This window comes from Microtus pennsylvanicus, chromosome 17, assembly GCF_037038515.1.
Source record: "Microtus pennsylvanicus isolate mMicPen1 chromosome 17, mMicPen1.hap1, whole genome shotgun sequence".
In the NCBI taxonomy this organism is placed as follows: domain Eukaryota; kingdom Metazoa; phylum Chordata; class Mammalia; order Rodentia; family Cricetidae; genus Microtus; species Microtus pennsylvanicus.
This window is the reverse complement of record NC_134595.1, coordinates 26857667-26875780: the sequence shown is the minus strand read 5'-3', so window position 1 is coordinate 26875780 and position 18114 is coordinate 26857667. Positions and strand designations below refer to the sequence as shown.

The following is an 18114-nucleotide window of genomic DNA, read 5'->3' as shown; positions in this document are numbered from 1 at the left end:
GGCATGGTCTCAGCGACTTTCCTACCAACACTGGTGGACACACAAACACCTGGGCCCACAAATGGCATCAGAATGCTTCATAGCCGGCAGCACATCCCAGGAAGCTGCATTTTAAATTGGTGCGGCTTTTTTTCTGTTACTGCTGCTGAGTCAGGAAAACCTCAAAGTAGCTGGGGCATGTCACCAGCAAATTGCAAGCCGTGTTAAACTAACTCTCTCTCTCTCTCTCTCTCTCTCTCTCTCTTGTCTAGAATTTCTTTTTCAAGCTCTCTCAGGTTTTACGTGGATTTAGTTGACCACGTTGGAGCACCAGTTGTTGCAGGAGAGGACCGGCTTTTTTGTCCTGGCTGCCCGGCTAACTTACAGCCAAAATAACCACACAAAAACTGTATTAATTAAAACACTGCTTGCCCATTAGCTCTAACTTCTTATTGGCTAATTCTTACATATTAGTTTAACCCATCTCCATTAATCTGTGTATTGCCATATGTCCGTGGCTTACCGGAGATTCTAACCGGCGTTTGTCTCAGGCGGAGGATCCATGGCTTCTGTAACTCTGCCCTTCTTCCTCCTAGCATTCAGTTCTGTTCCCCCCGCACTCCCCCCCCCCCCCCCCCCGCCTACCTAAGTTCTCCACTATCAAAAGACCAAGGCAGTTTTTTTATTCATCAACCAATGAAAGCAACACATAAACAAAAGGACCTCTTACACCAAGAACCCACATGGAAGAAGAAAAGAACTGACTTGTACAACTTTTCCTCTGACCTCAACACTGTTCCATGACATGTATGCACCTGTGCATACACACACACACTGTTTCGTACAAATTAAACTGGTGTTTTTACTGTCCTCCAGAGGTTGGCTGCAGTGACAGGCCTTCAGTCAAGAGCGAGAGGGAGGTTTTGCTGTGAACTCACTGCTGCTTCAGGCTCTGAGCCTTGTCCATCTGTTACTGTCACAGAGTAAACATCAATCCCTAAAATCAAATCAGAATGGTAGAGAAAAACAAAGGTAGAACAACAGTTACAAATTTTGAAATAGGATTCGGTTTGCAAAATGACTCAGCTAATAAAGGCCCTACTACCAAACCTGATGACCCTAGTTTAAAAAAAAAATTAAAGAATCCAAAATCTGGGCAGCAGGTCTGCCCATTGCTTTTTAGGGAGTCATTTCTAAGCCCTCTGAAAGCTACGTATGTGTGCACTGGGCACAGGCCTATGTTTGTTTCTGCATCTGTCCATCAGCAGATGTGGAAACCAGAAGTTTTCTTTACAGTGCAGTCTAGGATCATCTTCCTGCCTTTCCCTAGAAAGAAACCCTGCCAGCCTGGTCAACACCACTGCCTCTTCCAGACACTTCCTTTTGTTAGGACTACTTCAAAATGTGTGGTGTTACCGTTGTTTTTTAAAATTTGTAATGAAGCTGTATCTAAGAAACTGAAATCCCCAGTACAAAACAGATAATAGATTTGGTGCTGGCGTTTTGACTCAGAGCTGCTCTAGGAAAAATGGGGATGTGCACTTGGTCCGCTCTGCTGCTTATCAAGGATGTGGCTTCAGCAGAGCCTGCTCTCTGTGGGAAAGGTGTGTGTGCTTACAGTACAAGTTACATGTGTGTCTGTCTCTGACGTTTCAGGGAACCACCAAAATCAACACTTTCAACTGGTCCAAGGTCCGGAAGCTAAGCTTCAAGAGGAAAAGGTTTCTCATCAAACTCCATCCAGAGGTCCATGTGAGTATTATCTTAGAACTTTCAATATTATTAGGCAATTTAATCCTACAGATTATTAAAAGTTTTTTTAAGCATTTGAAATAAAATTGGGGAAACACATGTGTAATGTCAGAGACAGGAAGATCAGAAGTTCAAGGTCATCACTGGCTACTTAGGAAATTGGAGCCCAACCTGGGCTAGAAACCCTGTCTCCAAAAACCCTACTTTATAAATCATTTCAGGATCAGGTATTTAATAATTTAAAGTCTGGACTTGGGATTAGAGTCAAAATGGGGATGAGTGCCTAGTATGCCCACATTGCCCCTCTAGGGAACTTATCAGTTCCTACCTTGACGGTTTCCAGTTTATTTTTGGCCTAGGAAGACATGCTGAGAGTAATTTGAGCCTATCAGCAATGTACAGTGAGAACTTCTGCTAGACAGAGCTAAGGGGCCTCCCCTGTCTTCCCAGGTGCTTTTAATGATCTTGGGGACCAGAGAGATGGCTCAGCAGTTAAGAGCACTCACTGCACTTGCAAAGGACCAGGCACAGTTCCCAGCAACCACATCGGGCCTCACTACTGTCTGTAGTTCCAGTTTGAGGGGGTCCAACCCTTTTTCTGACCTCCACAGGCATGTCCACACATGATCCACACACATGGTCCACAGGCATACAAGCAGGTACATACACAGACACATTAAATAAATAATCCCCAAAACTTGACCCCTTACTTAGTCTGGTTGAATAATCCTTGATTATCAAGAAATAATAAGAACTCCTTTTAATCCAGGTGGTGGTGGCGCATGTCTTTAATCCCAGCACTCAGGAGGCAGAGGCAGGTGGATCTCTGTGAGTTCGAGGCCAGCCTGGTCTACAAGAGTTAGTTCCAGGACAGGCACCAAATCTACAGAGAAACCTTGTCTTGAAAAAACAAAAAACAAAAGAAAACAAAAACAAAGGAACTCCTTTTAATCCCAACACTCAGGAGCTGGGAAAGGAGAATTATAAAGTTTGAGACCTGCCTGGTTTATATAGCAAGATCTAGTCTAGAAAAACAAAAAACACCCTCCCTCCTTTTCCCCCCAGAGATTTCAATCAACAACAGCTGGCAAGCTAATAACCACAATTTCATCGAATGATTAGAAATAGAAAGGGGAACTATCTGTGTTATGTGATCACTGGGAAAATTCAATACTTCAAGTAGTTAAGTTTTCAAATGTATCTTCTCTGTCCAAAGGAAGTTAGAAAATAGTAGATTGCATGGCTGAAGCTTGAGATGCAACCTGGGTGGGGTTCAGGGTGTTTCCTGTCCCAGCAGCATCTGGGCCCTTGAACCAGTCAGAAGGGTGTCTCTGTCTTAACCTCTGAGAAACACATGGGGCTTTTGTCCATGTTCATGTGCAGTATGGGGCAGCACTGGTTTCAGTAGAGACTTGGAGCATGTGTCTGTGTGTCTGCATGTGTCTTTGTGTTTGCTTGGCTGTTTGGTTGTTTTTGTTGTTATTTGGTTTGGTTTGGGGTTTTATGAGACAGTGTGCCCCAGACTACCTGCCACAGACTCCTAAGTGCTTTGGTTATATCCCCACGCCACAGACCCAGTCAAAAGAAAGGTGTTCTGCTGTTTGTTATTTAAATAGTACTCTGCTCTCTATGGATAAAAAGATGCAAACCAAAGGCTTCCCTTTTCTCTGAGTAAAATGTGTTTAGAGTTATTCTGGAAAGGTAGAATAGAAATACTGTTGTGTTGTGAAATATTGTTTTAACTGTAAAAGTTACAGTTAAAAAGTTGTTCCTGCTGCATTGTTTAATTATGTACAAGTGTGTTGCTTTTGTTTATGCTGTATTTGTATAATTATGTAAAGGTGTGTTGCTTTTGTTTATGCTGTATTTGTATAATTATGTAAAGGTGTGTTGCTGTTTCACCTTACCTGCCAGAGGCACCTGATTAGTCTAATAAAAAGCTGATCAGCCAATAGCTAGGCAATAGAGGGATAGACAGGGCAGGCAGGCAGAGAGAATAAATAAGAGGAAAGCAGAGAACAAAAAAAAGAATGAAGGAGAAAGAGAGATGTCCAAGGCTAGTCAGGCAGCCACCAGCCAGACACAGAGTAGGACATACGGAATGAAAGAAGGTAAAAAAAAGCCCCAAGGCAAAACGTAGATGAGAGAAACAGGCTGATTTAAGTTATAAGAGCTAGTGGGGCAATCATAAGATAAGGCTGTGCAGTCATAACTAATAATAAGTCTCTGTGTCGTGATTTGGGAGCTAGTTGGTAACCCAAAAGAAAGCTTGCTACACTGCTCAGTTTACAAAAGTAACTATTGGAATGGCATGTTTTAAAGTTACATTTAAATACCTAAACACCCTTTTTTGGGTTTTGTTTGGTTGGTTTTTTTAAGAAAGTTGCATTTAAATTCCTAAACACATAGATTTTTTTCTTTTTCTTTCTTTTTTTGAGGGGGGTTCAAGATAGAGTTTCTCTGTGTAAACAGCTCTGACTGTTCTGGAACTTGCTTTGAGACTAGGCTGACCTTAAACTCAAAGAGATCTGCTTGCCATTGCCTCCCAAGTGCTGGGACTAAAGGTGTGCACCACCACCGCCCAGCCACCTAGTTTCTAAGACTAAGTAGAAGGATCAAAGTATTAACAGTTGTATAAAGTGATTTGGTAATATATATCATAAGATTAAAAATGTATGTGGTCTAATAGCTCAGAATTTCATTTCTAGGCACCTAAAGAAATCAAAGAGTCAGACAGCAATGGTTTCTTCATGCTGATATATGTGAGCCTTAAAACTGTGACTTGTAGTTATCAAAGGCATGTGCCACCATGCCTAGCTCTAATTTTTAATTTTGAAACTACCTGTGATAGGATCTGCTTTCTGTTCTCCAGAACTTTATTGTTGTGTTTGCTTCTTGAACCTTTGAATGTTATTTTTAGGGACCCTACCAGGACACATTAGAATTCTTGTTGGGTAGCAGAGATGAATGTAAGAACTTCTGGAAGATATGTGTGGAGTACCATACCTTTTTTAGGCTTTCTGACCAGCCTAAACCAAAGGCAAAAGCTGTCTTCTTCAGCCGGGGCTCCTCCTTCAGATACAGGTAGGGCCAACCTCAGCTGTAGGTACAGCTGACTGTTGGGGAGAGGGAGGTGAGAGGGAGGTGTCATAGGCTGGGCAGATAATTGCATCTAGGAGTAGTTTTGTGAAGGATAATACATAGAGAAAAATCAAATATTAAAAGTATGAGAAAATAGGAGCCACATGGTGGTGGCGCACGCCTTTAATCCCAGCACTCTGGAGGCAGAGGCAGGCGGATCTCTGTGATGTCAAGGCCAACCTGGGCTACAGAGTGAGTTCCAGGACAGGCTCCAAAGCTACACAGAGAAACCCTGTTGCAAAAACAAAACAAAACAAAACAAAAAAGTATGAGAGAATAGGCTTAAAAACTGCCTATAAAATTCTCCATGCTTATTATAGAGTATAATTTTGAGTTATTTATACATGTGTCTGGGAGAGGATGGACAGTCTTACTTCTGCTCTTAACTGTAAAGATTAATACTGTGAATTACTGTTTTGTTTTTAACTGAGCCTTTATTTGTAGTGGAAGAACTCAGAAACAACTAGTAGATTATGTCAAAGATGGTGGGATGAAGAGAATTCCATATGAAAGGTAAACTGTGGTGTTTATCATATATAGTCTATGTCTTTAAATTTGCTATTTTCAAATATGTTATGTGTGGGGGTGTTTTGCTTGCTTTCATGACTGTGCATCACATGCCTCCAGGCTTTCAGAGGCCAGAAGAGGGTGCCAGACCCCCGGGGCTAGAATTGTAGATGGTTGCAAGCTGCCAGGTGGATGCTTGGACTTGAACCCATGTCCTCTGGAAGAGTAGCCAGTGCTCTTAACCATTGAGCCTTCTCTCTAGCCCTTTCTCTCCTTTAAGAAACAGGGTCTCGCTGTGTAGCCTTGGCTGTCCTGGAACTCATGTAGCCTGGGCTGGCCTGGAACTCACAGAAATCCTACTGATTATGTTTTCCTGAGTGCTAGGATTAAAGGCCATGTTCAGGTTATTTTAAATATTTACTTGGATAAATGGCATTTTAAAGGTATAAACATGTATTTAAATGCAGGTTTTTTGTTTTGTTTTTGTTTTTTATTCTTTTTAAAGAATTTAATAAGGTTTGTAATGTTTTCATGGAGATAATTGCATTCATACTTAGTATGAATTTATAGTTTGTAAACTGCATAGCTCATTTTGTTTATGACATTTCCCTGTGGTGTCTTAGTTCCTTCACTGGACAGGAGTAAGGGAGGGAGGAGGGGCTTGTTCTGGTTCTCAGTTCCAGGTGGCAGTCGGTCATAGTGGAGAGATGGAAGCAGCAGGCTGAAAGCATTGGTGCCAGTGCTGCCACAGCCAGGAGGAGGATGTGGGATGGCTTTGCTCAGCTCACTCCTTCTAAAGAGTAGATCCTCTCCCAGCGAGGAAGGCCGTTCACAGTGGGAAGTTAACATTATCAGCATACTTCTCAAGGCATATCCCAGAGCTAACTGACCTCAGAGGCTTGTCCCCCTAAGTGATCCCAGATCCTGTCATGTTGGCAGCTAACACTAACCTTGATAGTATGGTAAGCAACCTCAAAACGCCTGTGGAAAGTTTTCATAAGTATGCATATATATAATTCTGTCCCCTTTGAGTTTCTTCTTTAATTTTACTTACTGACTCCTTTTATTCTGCCAGTTTCTAGCTTGCCACCCTGTCTTGGTCATATTCTTATGTGAGCTTTCTTCATAGATACAATACAGACACGCGATCTAGAAACACAGGGTGAGGAGGATAATGGCAGATGAGGAGATGGGGGTGTGAGCCTCACAGCATATTCTCTGTTTTGCAGACGGCACAGTAAGACTCGGATGTCCCTTCATGCTCTGACTGTCGATCTGCCTAAACAGGTCAGTCTTTGGTTGAAACCATAGCAGTATTAACTGTGAGGGTATGCTCTTCTAGACTATCATCTTCAGTGTTGTGAGAAGGCTCACGTGACTTAATGCACACTCTGACTTCAGAGTGAATCCCGGATGATGAGACAGCCATGAGCTCTGCCCTGCGAATCATAGCCCTGTGCAGTCTGCTAGGAAACTTAAACCAGTGCCAGCTGTGCAGGTGACTTCCTAAATACACAGTAGACTCTCCGGGTGGTGGACTTCTGTAAGAAGATGGAGCACAGAGACATCCCGGCCGCTGACACTCAACAGCTTTTCATCTGTGTGTGTCTGGTCTGATTACAGCTGTATTAAAGCAGAGATACACAGAGATGTGCAGGTTCCTCCTGGAAGAACACTTGGCAGGGATGTCCCCAGTGAGACATCAGCCGCTCCATGGCTCTAATCTGTGTTCCGGGTCTCCCTCAGAACAAGTCCTTTATCATTTTTATATCAACTCCCACACTCATGCATGATTGTACGACCAGTCCTGCTTTCCTTGTGCTACTGTGATTTCGTGCTTGTAGTTCATTCTGAGCAGTAGTTGCCCATTTTTATTGAGAGTCTATCATTTATTCTGAGCACAGGTTCTGAGAGCTTCTTTTGAACCCTATAGCTTAATGTTTAGAGTCCCCATCTTTTAATTAAATTTTAGATGTTAAATATCCTAAAAATTACATTTAAGCTTTCGTTAGATTATTTTAAAAACCCCAGAAAATAAAGAAATGTGGTTGAATGATTAAGAAAAGGCAATATGGCAGGCATGATGAACGACACGTATAATTTCAGCACTGAAGCAGGAGGCTTATGAGTTCAAAGCCAGCCGAGGCTACATAGAATACACTGCCGCAAACAAAACAAAACTAAACTAAAAGCAGACACTATGGTAGCCATTAGAAATAGATTCCTTTTAAACTATGACCAGCTGTGTTTTTCTACAAGGCTGGTTATGGGCCTCCTGGGACAGCACTTGCTTGTGTCTCATGCTACCGTGTGTAGATACCTAATGATATTGCTTATGGACATACTGCTCCAGAAATACAGTTCTGTGACAGGGTTTCTTTGTGTAGCTCTGGCTGTCTTAGAACTCTCTCTGTAGACCAGGCTGACCTCAGACTCACAGAGATCCACCTGCCTCTGCCTCCTGAGGGCTGGGATTAAAGGTGTGTGCCACCACCGCCCAACTAAGGGTTTTTTCAAGGCATGACTCTCTCTTAGTAATACACACACAAGAGTGATGCCTAACAAGTAGAGAAGTGAGGCATCCTTGCATGTCACATCATGAGTGGGTCATGGCCAGGGCACCTGGAGTAGAGAGGACCATGGTGTGCTTCCTTCCCTTCCCTAGCCTGCTGCAAACCTCTCCTGACTCATACTTAGAGACACCGTAGCATTTTCAGAATGTCCCAGGGCTCTTAAACTTGATGCTGGCAGGTGGCGTCCTAGTCAGTGATTCTCAGCTCCCATCTCACCAGTGGGCTGACACATGTATCTCCTCCTAGGTGATACTGAATCTCTAACACTCTAGCCCAGGACCGTCACTGTGTCCTTGTCATCTGATGTCAGCAGCACAGTGGAGGGCACTTTTAGCTGAACAGAGATGTGAACACCAATTGTATCTGCCTATAAATGTAGGAGAACTAGGGCTGCCACAAAACATCTGCTTGTCACCTAGTTTGCTGTGATAGCTTCTCTTCTTCACTGTGACATTTCATGCCGCAACAGTGGGGACAGAATTAAAGGGAGTTTATAAGTATATGGCCTTAGGTTGGTTTGCAGTAGTGTGCATCTCTAAGCCAGGCATGGCTCACATCTATAATCCCAGTACCTGGGGACAGATTGCCATGAGTCTGAGACTAGCCAAGACTACAGTGAGACTGTCTCTAAACAAAATACAAATCCTCACTTGGTGAAGGGGCAGATCTGCTCAGTTTCCGTTTTTAAGAAAACTGTAAGGATGTATAGATGTTGGAAGTTGACCCAATTGACTTTACAATTTGCAATAGCATTTTTTAATTTTATTTGTGCCTTTTTTTTTTGTTTTCTTCTCTTAATTTTGATCCCCAGAGCATCTCATTCACCGATGGCCTGAGAGCTTCTGCCTCCCTGTCTTCAGCAAATGCCTCCTTTTACGCAGTCCCTGCTTCCTCTCTGTCCCCTTCTGGTATGCTCAGCGTGAAGGACAGCAGCAGCTCCCTTGTGGATCCCCAGGCTCCCTCCGTCAAGAGCACAGCAGCAGAGAGGAACAGCAGAACATCATCCGAAGGCCCCAGCACGCAGTCGGCCCATCTGCCTGGACCCCCTGTGCTCCAGCCTGGTCCAGGTGCCGGGTTTTGTGGTGTTGTGAACAGCCATGGTTCTGCCTGTCCCAGAGGACAGAGTCTCAATGCTTTAGACCTAAACAAAGGGAGGGCCAGTAGGGGACTGAAAGCTCTTGGCAGAAATGACAGTAGCGAGGATGAGTTTTCTGCAGGCTCCTTCTTGCCCAGCGGGGAGTCCCAGGGTGGCCTCAGAGGGCCCCCTGTTTTCACATTGACAAACGCACAGCTGCAGGTGTCTGAAGAGTTCATCGACGATGACCCGGCAGACATCTCCTTCTTTGCTGGAGGCTCCGAGGCCTTTTCTTTCCCGTATGGTTCTTTAGTCCTTCAGAAGTCGCTGTTACCCGTCCAGTCCGCTGGGTCCCCTGCCTTATGTGGTCTGGATTCCTTCCAGCACCCAGCGTCGGCCCAATCCAGCCCAGATAGATACTCCACTGAGGCAGTGGACATGAGTGTAGAAGATGATTTTGAATTTGGGGAAGGAAGTGACTTCAATGGCAATGTCCATCCCTCAGACACCTCAGAGCTGTTTGAGGTGAAGGCACAGGCTAGCCTGATGCAGAGCCTGTTGAGTCCTTCCGAAACTAGCTCACTTAGGAACAACCAGTCTGATAACAGCTCCCTCAACAACATGCCACTGCATGGTGGGCTCTCTCTGCACACATCCAGCTCAGCCAATCAGTCTGAGGCCAGCTCCATGGTCAACTTCCCAGCCTACTCAGTGCGCTCCGAGTCCAGCTCAGCCTTCCAGTTCTCTGACATTATAGACCAGCTAGAGCAGCTCAGCTACCCCCCCACAACCGCTGAAGACTCGAGCAGCACAGACACAGACTCATGGGACTCGGAGGCTGAGGCGCCCCTGGACATGAGCCTCTTCTTCAGTAACCCTTTTGCACAGACTGGTGGGGAGAGAGTCCCTTTCAGTTTTCAGCCCAATTTAAAGACTTCCACTCCAGGAAAGCAGATAGATCAAAACCCGTCTTGACCCTCAGATCTCCTTTATAAAGAGACCCCTCTCCCTGGGCACAGTTAGAGATCAGAATCCTTTGCCTCAGACATAGAAGGTGAATGAGTTCATGCTAGATAGTCAGGGGTTGTTTCTAATTACAGGTAGATTATTTGGTTTTGAATGTCAAGGAGCTAAAACTTTGATTTGAAGTTACACGTGACTCTAAACGAGAGGAGTGTTTTCAGCCATTCCCTGTAGTGACTGAGGAATTGGCCTCTGCAGCATTGGCATTTTTGACACCTGCTTTGAATTCAAGTAAAAACTGGTGCTATACATTTTTAATATTATGCGGTTCAGATTCTGTTCGTCTGTAATAGATTGTGTGTCATGCCCCTTGGTGCTGCTTTTAAAATGACCCATGCTTCCCACGACCAGTTAGCATGTAGGTTTTGTTTAGTTTGTACAGCCAGCGCTGTATATAAAATCTCTGCAGGATGCCTTGAACGCATTCTAACCCCAGAGGGACAGTGGAGACTATAGCCTTCTGGATGCAGAGGTGGCCCTGGGACTTCACTGGTGCCACCAGCCTCTCCTAATTGCAGACTTGAGACCAAGGCCATTCTGTGTTCAGAGCAGGTTTGCAGAGGTACTGGTCTAAAAGCCACTATAAAAGTGTGAGCTACTTTGCTTCCCTTTGTTCATCTTAAGTACAGGTGCAGTAGGCGCTGTGGTTGTAGCCGAGCAGAGCCAGATCCACAAGTGAGCTTTGAAGGTCATAACATGAGCTGGTGCAGGAGAGTCATTTCTTTTAGTGGCATAGCCAGTTGTTTGTTTAAAATGATTAGAACATAAAAAAATGCCTCAAGATGTACTAGAATTTGAATCCTCTCTCTAGGAGTGATGTTGGGTTGCATGAGTCTGTATTATACATTGCTAGCTGTTTGCAGACATGGCTCTTCCCCAAAGCAGTGAGGGCCCAGTGAGCATGTGCTGAGGTAGACCTGATTGGTGTTATGTGGAGGACTCCCTGTTCCAAAGTACTCTGAAGGACAGAACTGATGTTCATGGTACAGACAGGATCTCATAAGTGCTGACCCTGATCTGTCCTGGCCAGACTCGGTTATGTGTGTCTGGTCTACAGGCCGCAGGTGACTAGGAGTTACCGTGCATTTGGTTGGTTTGGTGGTGGTCCTTTGTGATCTTATATAGCAGTGCAATACACATTGAAAGTTTTGTTTTCTTCTCAAAATGTCCTGTGGAAATCATTTTTTTCCGGTGTGAAGCGAGGTCCTTGAACATGCTAGGCAAGTGTCTCATCACTGAGATCCACCTCCAGCCTCCTCTGGGAACTTTAACCACCCATTCAGGTTCTGTGCTAGGATGGAATAACAGTGCTGGCCTTTGAGGCACCGTGGGCATCTGTCTTTTCTTATTGTATTGTTCAGATTATAGCAAGGTGGTTGTGGCTAAATGTATCTTTTTTTTTCTTTTGGTTTCTGTGACAAGGTCTTACTGTGTGGCCCAGGCTGACCTAGAACTCATGTAGCCCAAGCTAGCCTTGAACTCATGGCAATATATTTGTCTCAACCTCACAAATGCTGGGAACATAAACTCTGCCCAGCCATAATTTTCGTTTTTGTAATTCCCTTAGACTTGTAAGCTGCAGTCTCTTCTATTGGTCCAGTCAATCAGTGCTTGCTGTGTGTTTAGTTATTGTTTTTTCTGTCCCCTTTTTTCTTAGAGGTGGGGTGCTGCTTAGAGCAGAAGTGCTTCAGAAGCTGGTCTTCTCCCGTGCTTCATTCCCAGAGTAAACCTTGGATTTGTGTTTGGGGAAGAACTAGTATGTATCATCTTTAAACTGTTCTTGAACCTTAGTATTCGCATGGTTGCTGAAGACGACCCTGCTCCCTCATTGCCACGTACTCAGTGTACTCATTAATGCTGTGAAGCAGCCAGGTTGTCATTCGTGATTTTTGGCTGGCTGGTTGGTCTGATTTTCTGAGACCCTGTATCCAAGGCTATCTAGCCAAAGATATCTTGGCCCTCTACCTCCACATCTAGAACACTGGGATTGCAAGCGTACCTGCTATCACACATCCAGTTTTTGAGGTGCTGAGGCTTGAACTCAACACTCATTTGTTTTCTAAGCAAGCCCACCCTCATAGCAGGTCAAGTATAGGAGGGGTAGAGCTGACTCTACTACCAGGCTTGGGTGACTACTTCACGGTAAAGCTAGTGCTGATGGAAAGGGTCGTTCCCTTCAGACAGGCAAGGATCTCCTCCTCTAAGTCAGTTTTCCACACTCTTCCCTTAGAGAGTCACAGTGAAGTCTGTTGTCACCATCTTCTGTTAGGCCTCCTATAAAGTGAATTTTGTTGTTGTTTTTTTTTCTTTCTACTAATGGAACCTCACTTTCTGTAGATAATTCCTTCATGGGGGATGTTTTCAAAATATTCAAAACCAAAAGAAGTATAATAAACCTGTTCTCCCCGTCCAGTCCTGGCCCGCATCAGTGTTGCTGGTATTTGGCACACCTACTCTGTCTCTTTTCTTCTAGTTTGTCTGCAGTGCTGGGTGTTGAACCTGGGCTCTTTGCAGTTCTGCCTACCACCAGCTCTATCCAGTCTGCTGTTACCGTTTATGCTGAGGCACGCTCTTGCTTAGCTGCCCGGGCAGGCCTTGGGCTTGTGATCTTCTTGCTGTAGCCTCCTCGGTGTTGGGATTATAGGTGTTTACTGCCGTCCTTTGCCTTTTCCAATTGGGACTGTAGCATTTTAAAGAAGCTTATTATACCTTTCTTTAGAATTCTGAAAGTATTTCTGAAACACAAGGTACACTCTGCATGAGCCTACACACTCATTATCGTATAAAATGATAGTTCCCTGCTATAACCCAATGCTAAGAATGTCCTTAAATTACCCAGTGATCTTCAGAGTGCTTGGGCATGGCACACACCTGCAATCTTAGCATTCTGAAAGTGGAGGGAAGAGGCTCTTGAGTTAAGGCCAGCCTGGGCTACATGGTGAGATCCTGTCTCAAAAAGTGACAAGCCAGTTAGTGTTTGACTGTTCAAGTCAGGAGACAGACATGGCCTGCTTTCTATGTCTGCTTGTTACGTTTCAGTCATCCCCTATTTTTAGGGTGTGCCCTGTAGGGAAAGCCAGGCGAGTGATGCTGCCTCCGGTCCCAAAGCCTGGACTGGCACCCAGGAGGCCAGCCAGGTATGATACCAGTTCCTCCAGTGGACAAGGAGTAAGGCAGCTTTGGTACGAGCCTGGCTTCCCAGGTACTCTATGGGTGGCACTAGTACAGGGTCACTTTTTGGCGAAATGTGGAGAAATTTTAAACAAGTTTTTTTTAATGGAGTGTTGCTACTTCCTCAGCTGTGCCTTCTTCTGAGTTCCTGTTCACACTGTCCTGACCTCCTCTCCTAAGGAGTCGCCGTGGGCAGGTGCTCAGCCTAGAGCCCAGGGTGCCATAGCTGTCACAGATCTCCTCTCCTCGCTGCTCTTGAGCTACGGTGCCGCTCTCCCCTTGGGAGAAGCTGCAGTTTGGCCGGAATGTGCACTGAGCCTTTCTTTGGTCTGCCTGCCTGTGTCATCAGTGGCTGCAGTGTGGGGGTGTGGCCCATGTAACCAGTGGCTGGGAAGCATGCAGAGACTGAGGGAGGTGAGTTCATAGCCTTGAGCAGCACGTCCTGGTCTGGAACAGCTCCTCGGAGTGAGTTTTCCAGGGCTCAGTCTGCTGGTTTCCTTCGTTATGTCCAGAACTTCTTCAAGGGCATAGGCTCCTGTCAAGGCTGTCCTCGTGACTTTGAGGATGGGTAGGAAGGAAACCCAGGTAGAGAGCTGTCACAGCCAGTGTGTCCATGCAGAAAGGTAACAGTGGTCAGGTCTGTCTGTGTAAATAATAGTAACCAGTGTGTCAGTGTTTATAGGGAACAAGACTGTGGCTGTCCCCTGCAGTACAAGGCCACCATCAAGCAGTATCTATTCTAACCATTAAGCCCACCTCTAACAATGTACTCTGCTTTAGATACATTTTTCTTAGTTACCAAGTCTATTTTTATATTTAAAATCCCAAAGTCTCAGTATTTTATATAAGCCACGTGAATATTTGAAGACTAACAATACTTACATGGCAGCGAGACTGTTCATACTAGAGATGTGTAGGGTTCTGCACTGCATAGGCTTCTGATCCATTAGGTACGGCCATGTGCCTTTTTACACGGCAGAGGCGTTAGGTCTGGCATTAGATTAGAATGCCCTGTCTTCATTAGCACTTGTGTTTTATTTAGTGCAGATGACCAAGGGATGTGCACTAGCACATCCAGGAATGTAACATGAAAACTGTTGACATGCCCAGTGATTCCATCCTTTCCGATGGCTTCCGTGCACAGGTATATGTTCATTTTTTCATAATCTCCCCTGTTCTGCCTGAGTAATGATTGTATTGTGTCACCCTCACTGTGGTTATGACAACACAGCAATGTGCACACGCATGTTCTTAACTCTTAATGTGTTTATGTGCCAGTCGATGCTGATAGTTCCTGTAGATCTTCACGGTACACTCATTCCCTCCAGTTCCTAGAACAGCAGAAAGTTCATTATCAGTGTAGTATTCCGTGGTTAATGTTTGTTCTCAAGTCCATGGCTTTGCATCTGCCATGGTCTCACTTTGGCTCTTGTCGCAGGGCTACTTATGCAAAAGACACTGCTGCAGGTGGCAGGTGTTACCTCCTTCCTTGAAGTCGCCAACGCCAGTGTCCACTAGTGCACAAAGCTCTGTCTTCTGGGTGAAAGAGTATACATTGACTCTTCTAGGAAATGGAGAGAAGTGGAGCTGGGGTTTCTTTATGCATTCGAACTTGTTGATGCTTTAAAGAGACATTTCGATTGTCTGGTTTGTGGTACTTATCAAATCTGTTTTCTATTGAAATCACCATTTATAAATTTGCAGATATGTACTGACAATTTTTAATTGTTTATTCAATAAAATGAGGAAATATTTCCTATGAATTTTTAAATGGGCTTTTTAGCTTTCTTTCCTTCTACTTAAGAGTTTTGATTTATATAGGTTGCAGATTATTTCACATATTAAATTAATCCTTGAAACAAGCACGTATTTATGCAAACCTTCACTGATGTTTCTTTCATGGGCACCTGAGCACCAAACAGGCTGCGTGGTGCTTGCATAGATTGCATCGCTGTGGCTGTGGGTAGTGATATCTGTATGGAAGGCCAGCGGTTGGGTGTAGCATCTTGCTTCCTCTGTCTTAGCATTCTTTCAATACCTTTCTGTTGTTGTCTGATATGGTTAACATGGCCAGTGTGGCAGAGGAGATGGAGGAGCCTGTGCAGCGTGCTTAGACCACGTACCACACTTGAAGGCGCAAGCCTCAACCTGCCACCTTCAGTGCCGAGCACACTGTGCCGGAAGTGCTGCTGACCCCGACAGCTGAGCGCTAGGACATCTTTTCAGTGTGCTCCCACAGGGACGAGACCTGTCCCGGAGTGCACTGCTTACTCCCTAGAGCTCAGTGGTCTCAAGCAGGTTTTTCTCCAGCTACAAACTTGAACTTCCCATTCATCTAACAGGTTTTCTGCTTTCTGCTTGGAGGTCCATACTTTTCTGGTCCCTTGCATCCTTGGGGGGCTCAGGGACCTTGTTGCCAACTTCTGGGCAGCAGTGGCCAGAAACACTTTGACTCTTTGAGGTGTTGGGAGTACAGAGTTATAGGTCCAGGCACCAGTGATTAGGCCCCCAGAGTCCAGCCTCTGTCTCTCTCCACAGAACAGAGGCCTGGGCAACAGCACTTATGGGAGACAGTCCGTGGCGGCAGTCACCTCTCACAGAAAAGAGACTAGTCTCAGGAACTCAGGTCTCCTGTTGCACAGGCCTACTCCCTGCCGACACCTTGACTGTCCAGCACCTGCTGCACATGAATGAAGTGATGACCTAATGTGTGGGTCTCTAGGGAGAAAACTGACATAAATGAGCTGCTGTGTTCTGGCTCAGGGCTTTGTGTACCATCTGACCTGAGTTAGCGCCCCATCTGATGGAGATGGTATAGCCAGCGAGGTCCTTACTTTTGTTTGATTGATTGGTTTTGTTTTGTTTTGATTTTGGTTTTTGAGACAGGGTTTCTCTGTAGTTTTGGAGTCTGTCCCAAAACTAGCTCACGTAGACCAGGCTGGCTGTGAACTCACAGAGATCCGCCTGCCTCTGCCTCCCGAGTGCTGGGATTAAAGGCGTGCGCCACCACCACCTGGCAAACTCTGCCACTTCTGATGAGACCCACTCAGTAGACTCACTATATTTGACTTGTCACAGGCTCTAAAGGTTTTAGGCAAAAGTATGTTTTTGGATCTGGAGGGGTTTGTTTTCTGTTTTAGACCTGATTAATACCTGTTAGGTAAATGCTCTGCCAGTAAGCTATACCCTTCCCCCGCCCAAGAATCGTTCCACTAAAACGAAACTATCGAAGTCTATGTGCAGGAGTAAACCACATAACCTGGCAGAGCTGTGCCTCTTCTCCCCTTCCTCTCCTCCTCCCTCCCCTCTGTAATTAAAGAACTTAAGTTGGTGTTCTGTGCAGTGTTAAGCCCCAACAAGCATGAAATTGCCTGACATGAGCTACAGGAGAGTCCGCCTCAGGCTCGGCTCTCACTGCTGTCCCCTGGGTGCACTTGCCAGGACGTTCTACCAGGTCACGTTGGGGAACTCTGGCTTTGTTGGCCACAGGATCACCAGTTCTTTGTTGGAATTCACTTACTTGCTCAGGTAATGAGTCTCACTGACGTCACACATGTGTGCTTGTATTTTGTCCTTGGCAGTCTGTCCAGCTCTAGTAATAAAACCCCCTTCTTCCCAGGTGGAGCACGCCTTCAGCCCACTGTCTCAGTTGCTTCAGTCTGATTTCTTGACAGCCTGAAGGAAGATCCAGCTACCTCGATGGTTTCTGCAGCTTTATCATTTTCTCTTGTGACATTCTCGTGAACAAAGCTGAGAGCCACATACCATCATGGTGACAGCGCTAATACAGGATAGGTAGACACTGGAGCTGTTCCAGGTTGATCTGGCAGTTGATGGTGGCTTCCACGTCCTGGTAGGGGGTCTGGCACACCTGCCACGGGGAGAGTGAGCACCCTGGTGTGGTTCTGAGAAGGCTGCTGGGGGCAGTACTGGAGGGGCAAAGGGCTGCTGGCTCCTTGTCTTCCTCATCTCCTCATCAAGGTAGGGAGGCACTGTTAATGATTCCGCCACCTTCCGCTTGTTTTCAACCAGATTCTGTGTGTAAAAGTGGGTAGCAAAGCCAGAAACAGTGTTTGTGAACTCATCAAATGCCCATTTACCTGTTTGCATCATGCAGTCTTCCTTTCTGAAACTGACAGTCTACCATTCAAGCCATAGTTTCCTTTGTGCTTCTTAGACTCAAATTAACCTTCAACTTGACCTTAAGTTTTGCTGAATAGGATCTGATGCTGTGCTGTGAGGCAGATATGTTCAAGACTGTTAAAGAGTTCTTAAAAAGAACTTAAAGGTATGAAATAAAAGTACATTTTCTTTTCTCTCTAAATGTGAAGTCCTTTTTCATCATCTTCCATCTCTAGTTAGATGAACACAAGCAATTGTCTTGAAGGAAAAGTGAAGGTAAGCACAAAAGAATTTAAATAACATTTCAAAAGTCATCAGATGTACTTTGAGAATTCTTAGGAGATAAACCACCTGCCAGAAAGGCTGACTGCTGACAGTTTGAAGTAAGTGTTAAGTGCCCTGTGACAGCAAGTTTATACCTCTGAGAGAATGTTCAATGACACCCCCACCTCCAGCTTGTGCAGCAGCGTCTCCCAGTGGACTGTGGAATCTGTCCCCACAGAAATGTGGAGTTCAGAGCTGCTCTTTATACTGTTTTGGAACTGAAGAATCCCTTCTCTGCAGCTAAAGTTGGTCCTTCCCACGACAGCAGGAGGGTTGAGTGTTCTCTGAGTGTGGGCATATACATCAAGAGCTGGGGATGAGTTGAGTTTTTTAACGGATTCCGTGGCTCAGCCCAATACTGATTTACTCTCGCTACTGCCGATGAGAGGAACTTCGGTGTTTCTGCAGATACTTAAGATGACTCTGTGGTGAAATGTCAGTTACCAT

At 45.2% G+C, this 18114-nt stretch overlaps 1 protein-coding gene across 1 annotated transcript in view; it reads left to right on the top strand.

Moving 5' to 3' along the window:
* The window catches only part of Farp2 (FERM, ARH/RhoGEF and pleckstrin domain protein 2), a 114067-nt gene that overhangs the window by 68383 nt on the left and 27570 nt on the right, over positions 1 to 18114 (top strand). Inside the window, exons 9-13 of the mRNA XM_075951358.1 lie at positions 1636 to 1731; positions 4652 to 4815; positions 5317 to 5385; positions 6609 to 6666; positions 8764 to 9019. Of these exons, the coding sequence (XP_075807473.1) occupies positions 1636 to 1731; positions 4652 to 4815; positions 5317 to 5385; positions 6609 to 6666; positions 8764 to 9019 (643 nt within the window). The remainder of the gene's footprint in view (positions 1 to 1635; positions 1732 to 4651; positions 4816 to 5316; positions 5386 to 6608; positions 6667 to 8763; positions 9020 to 18114) is intronic.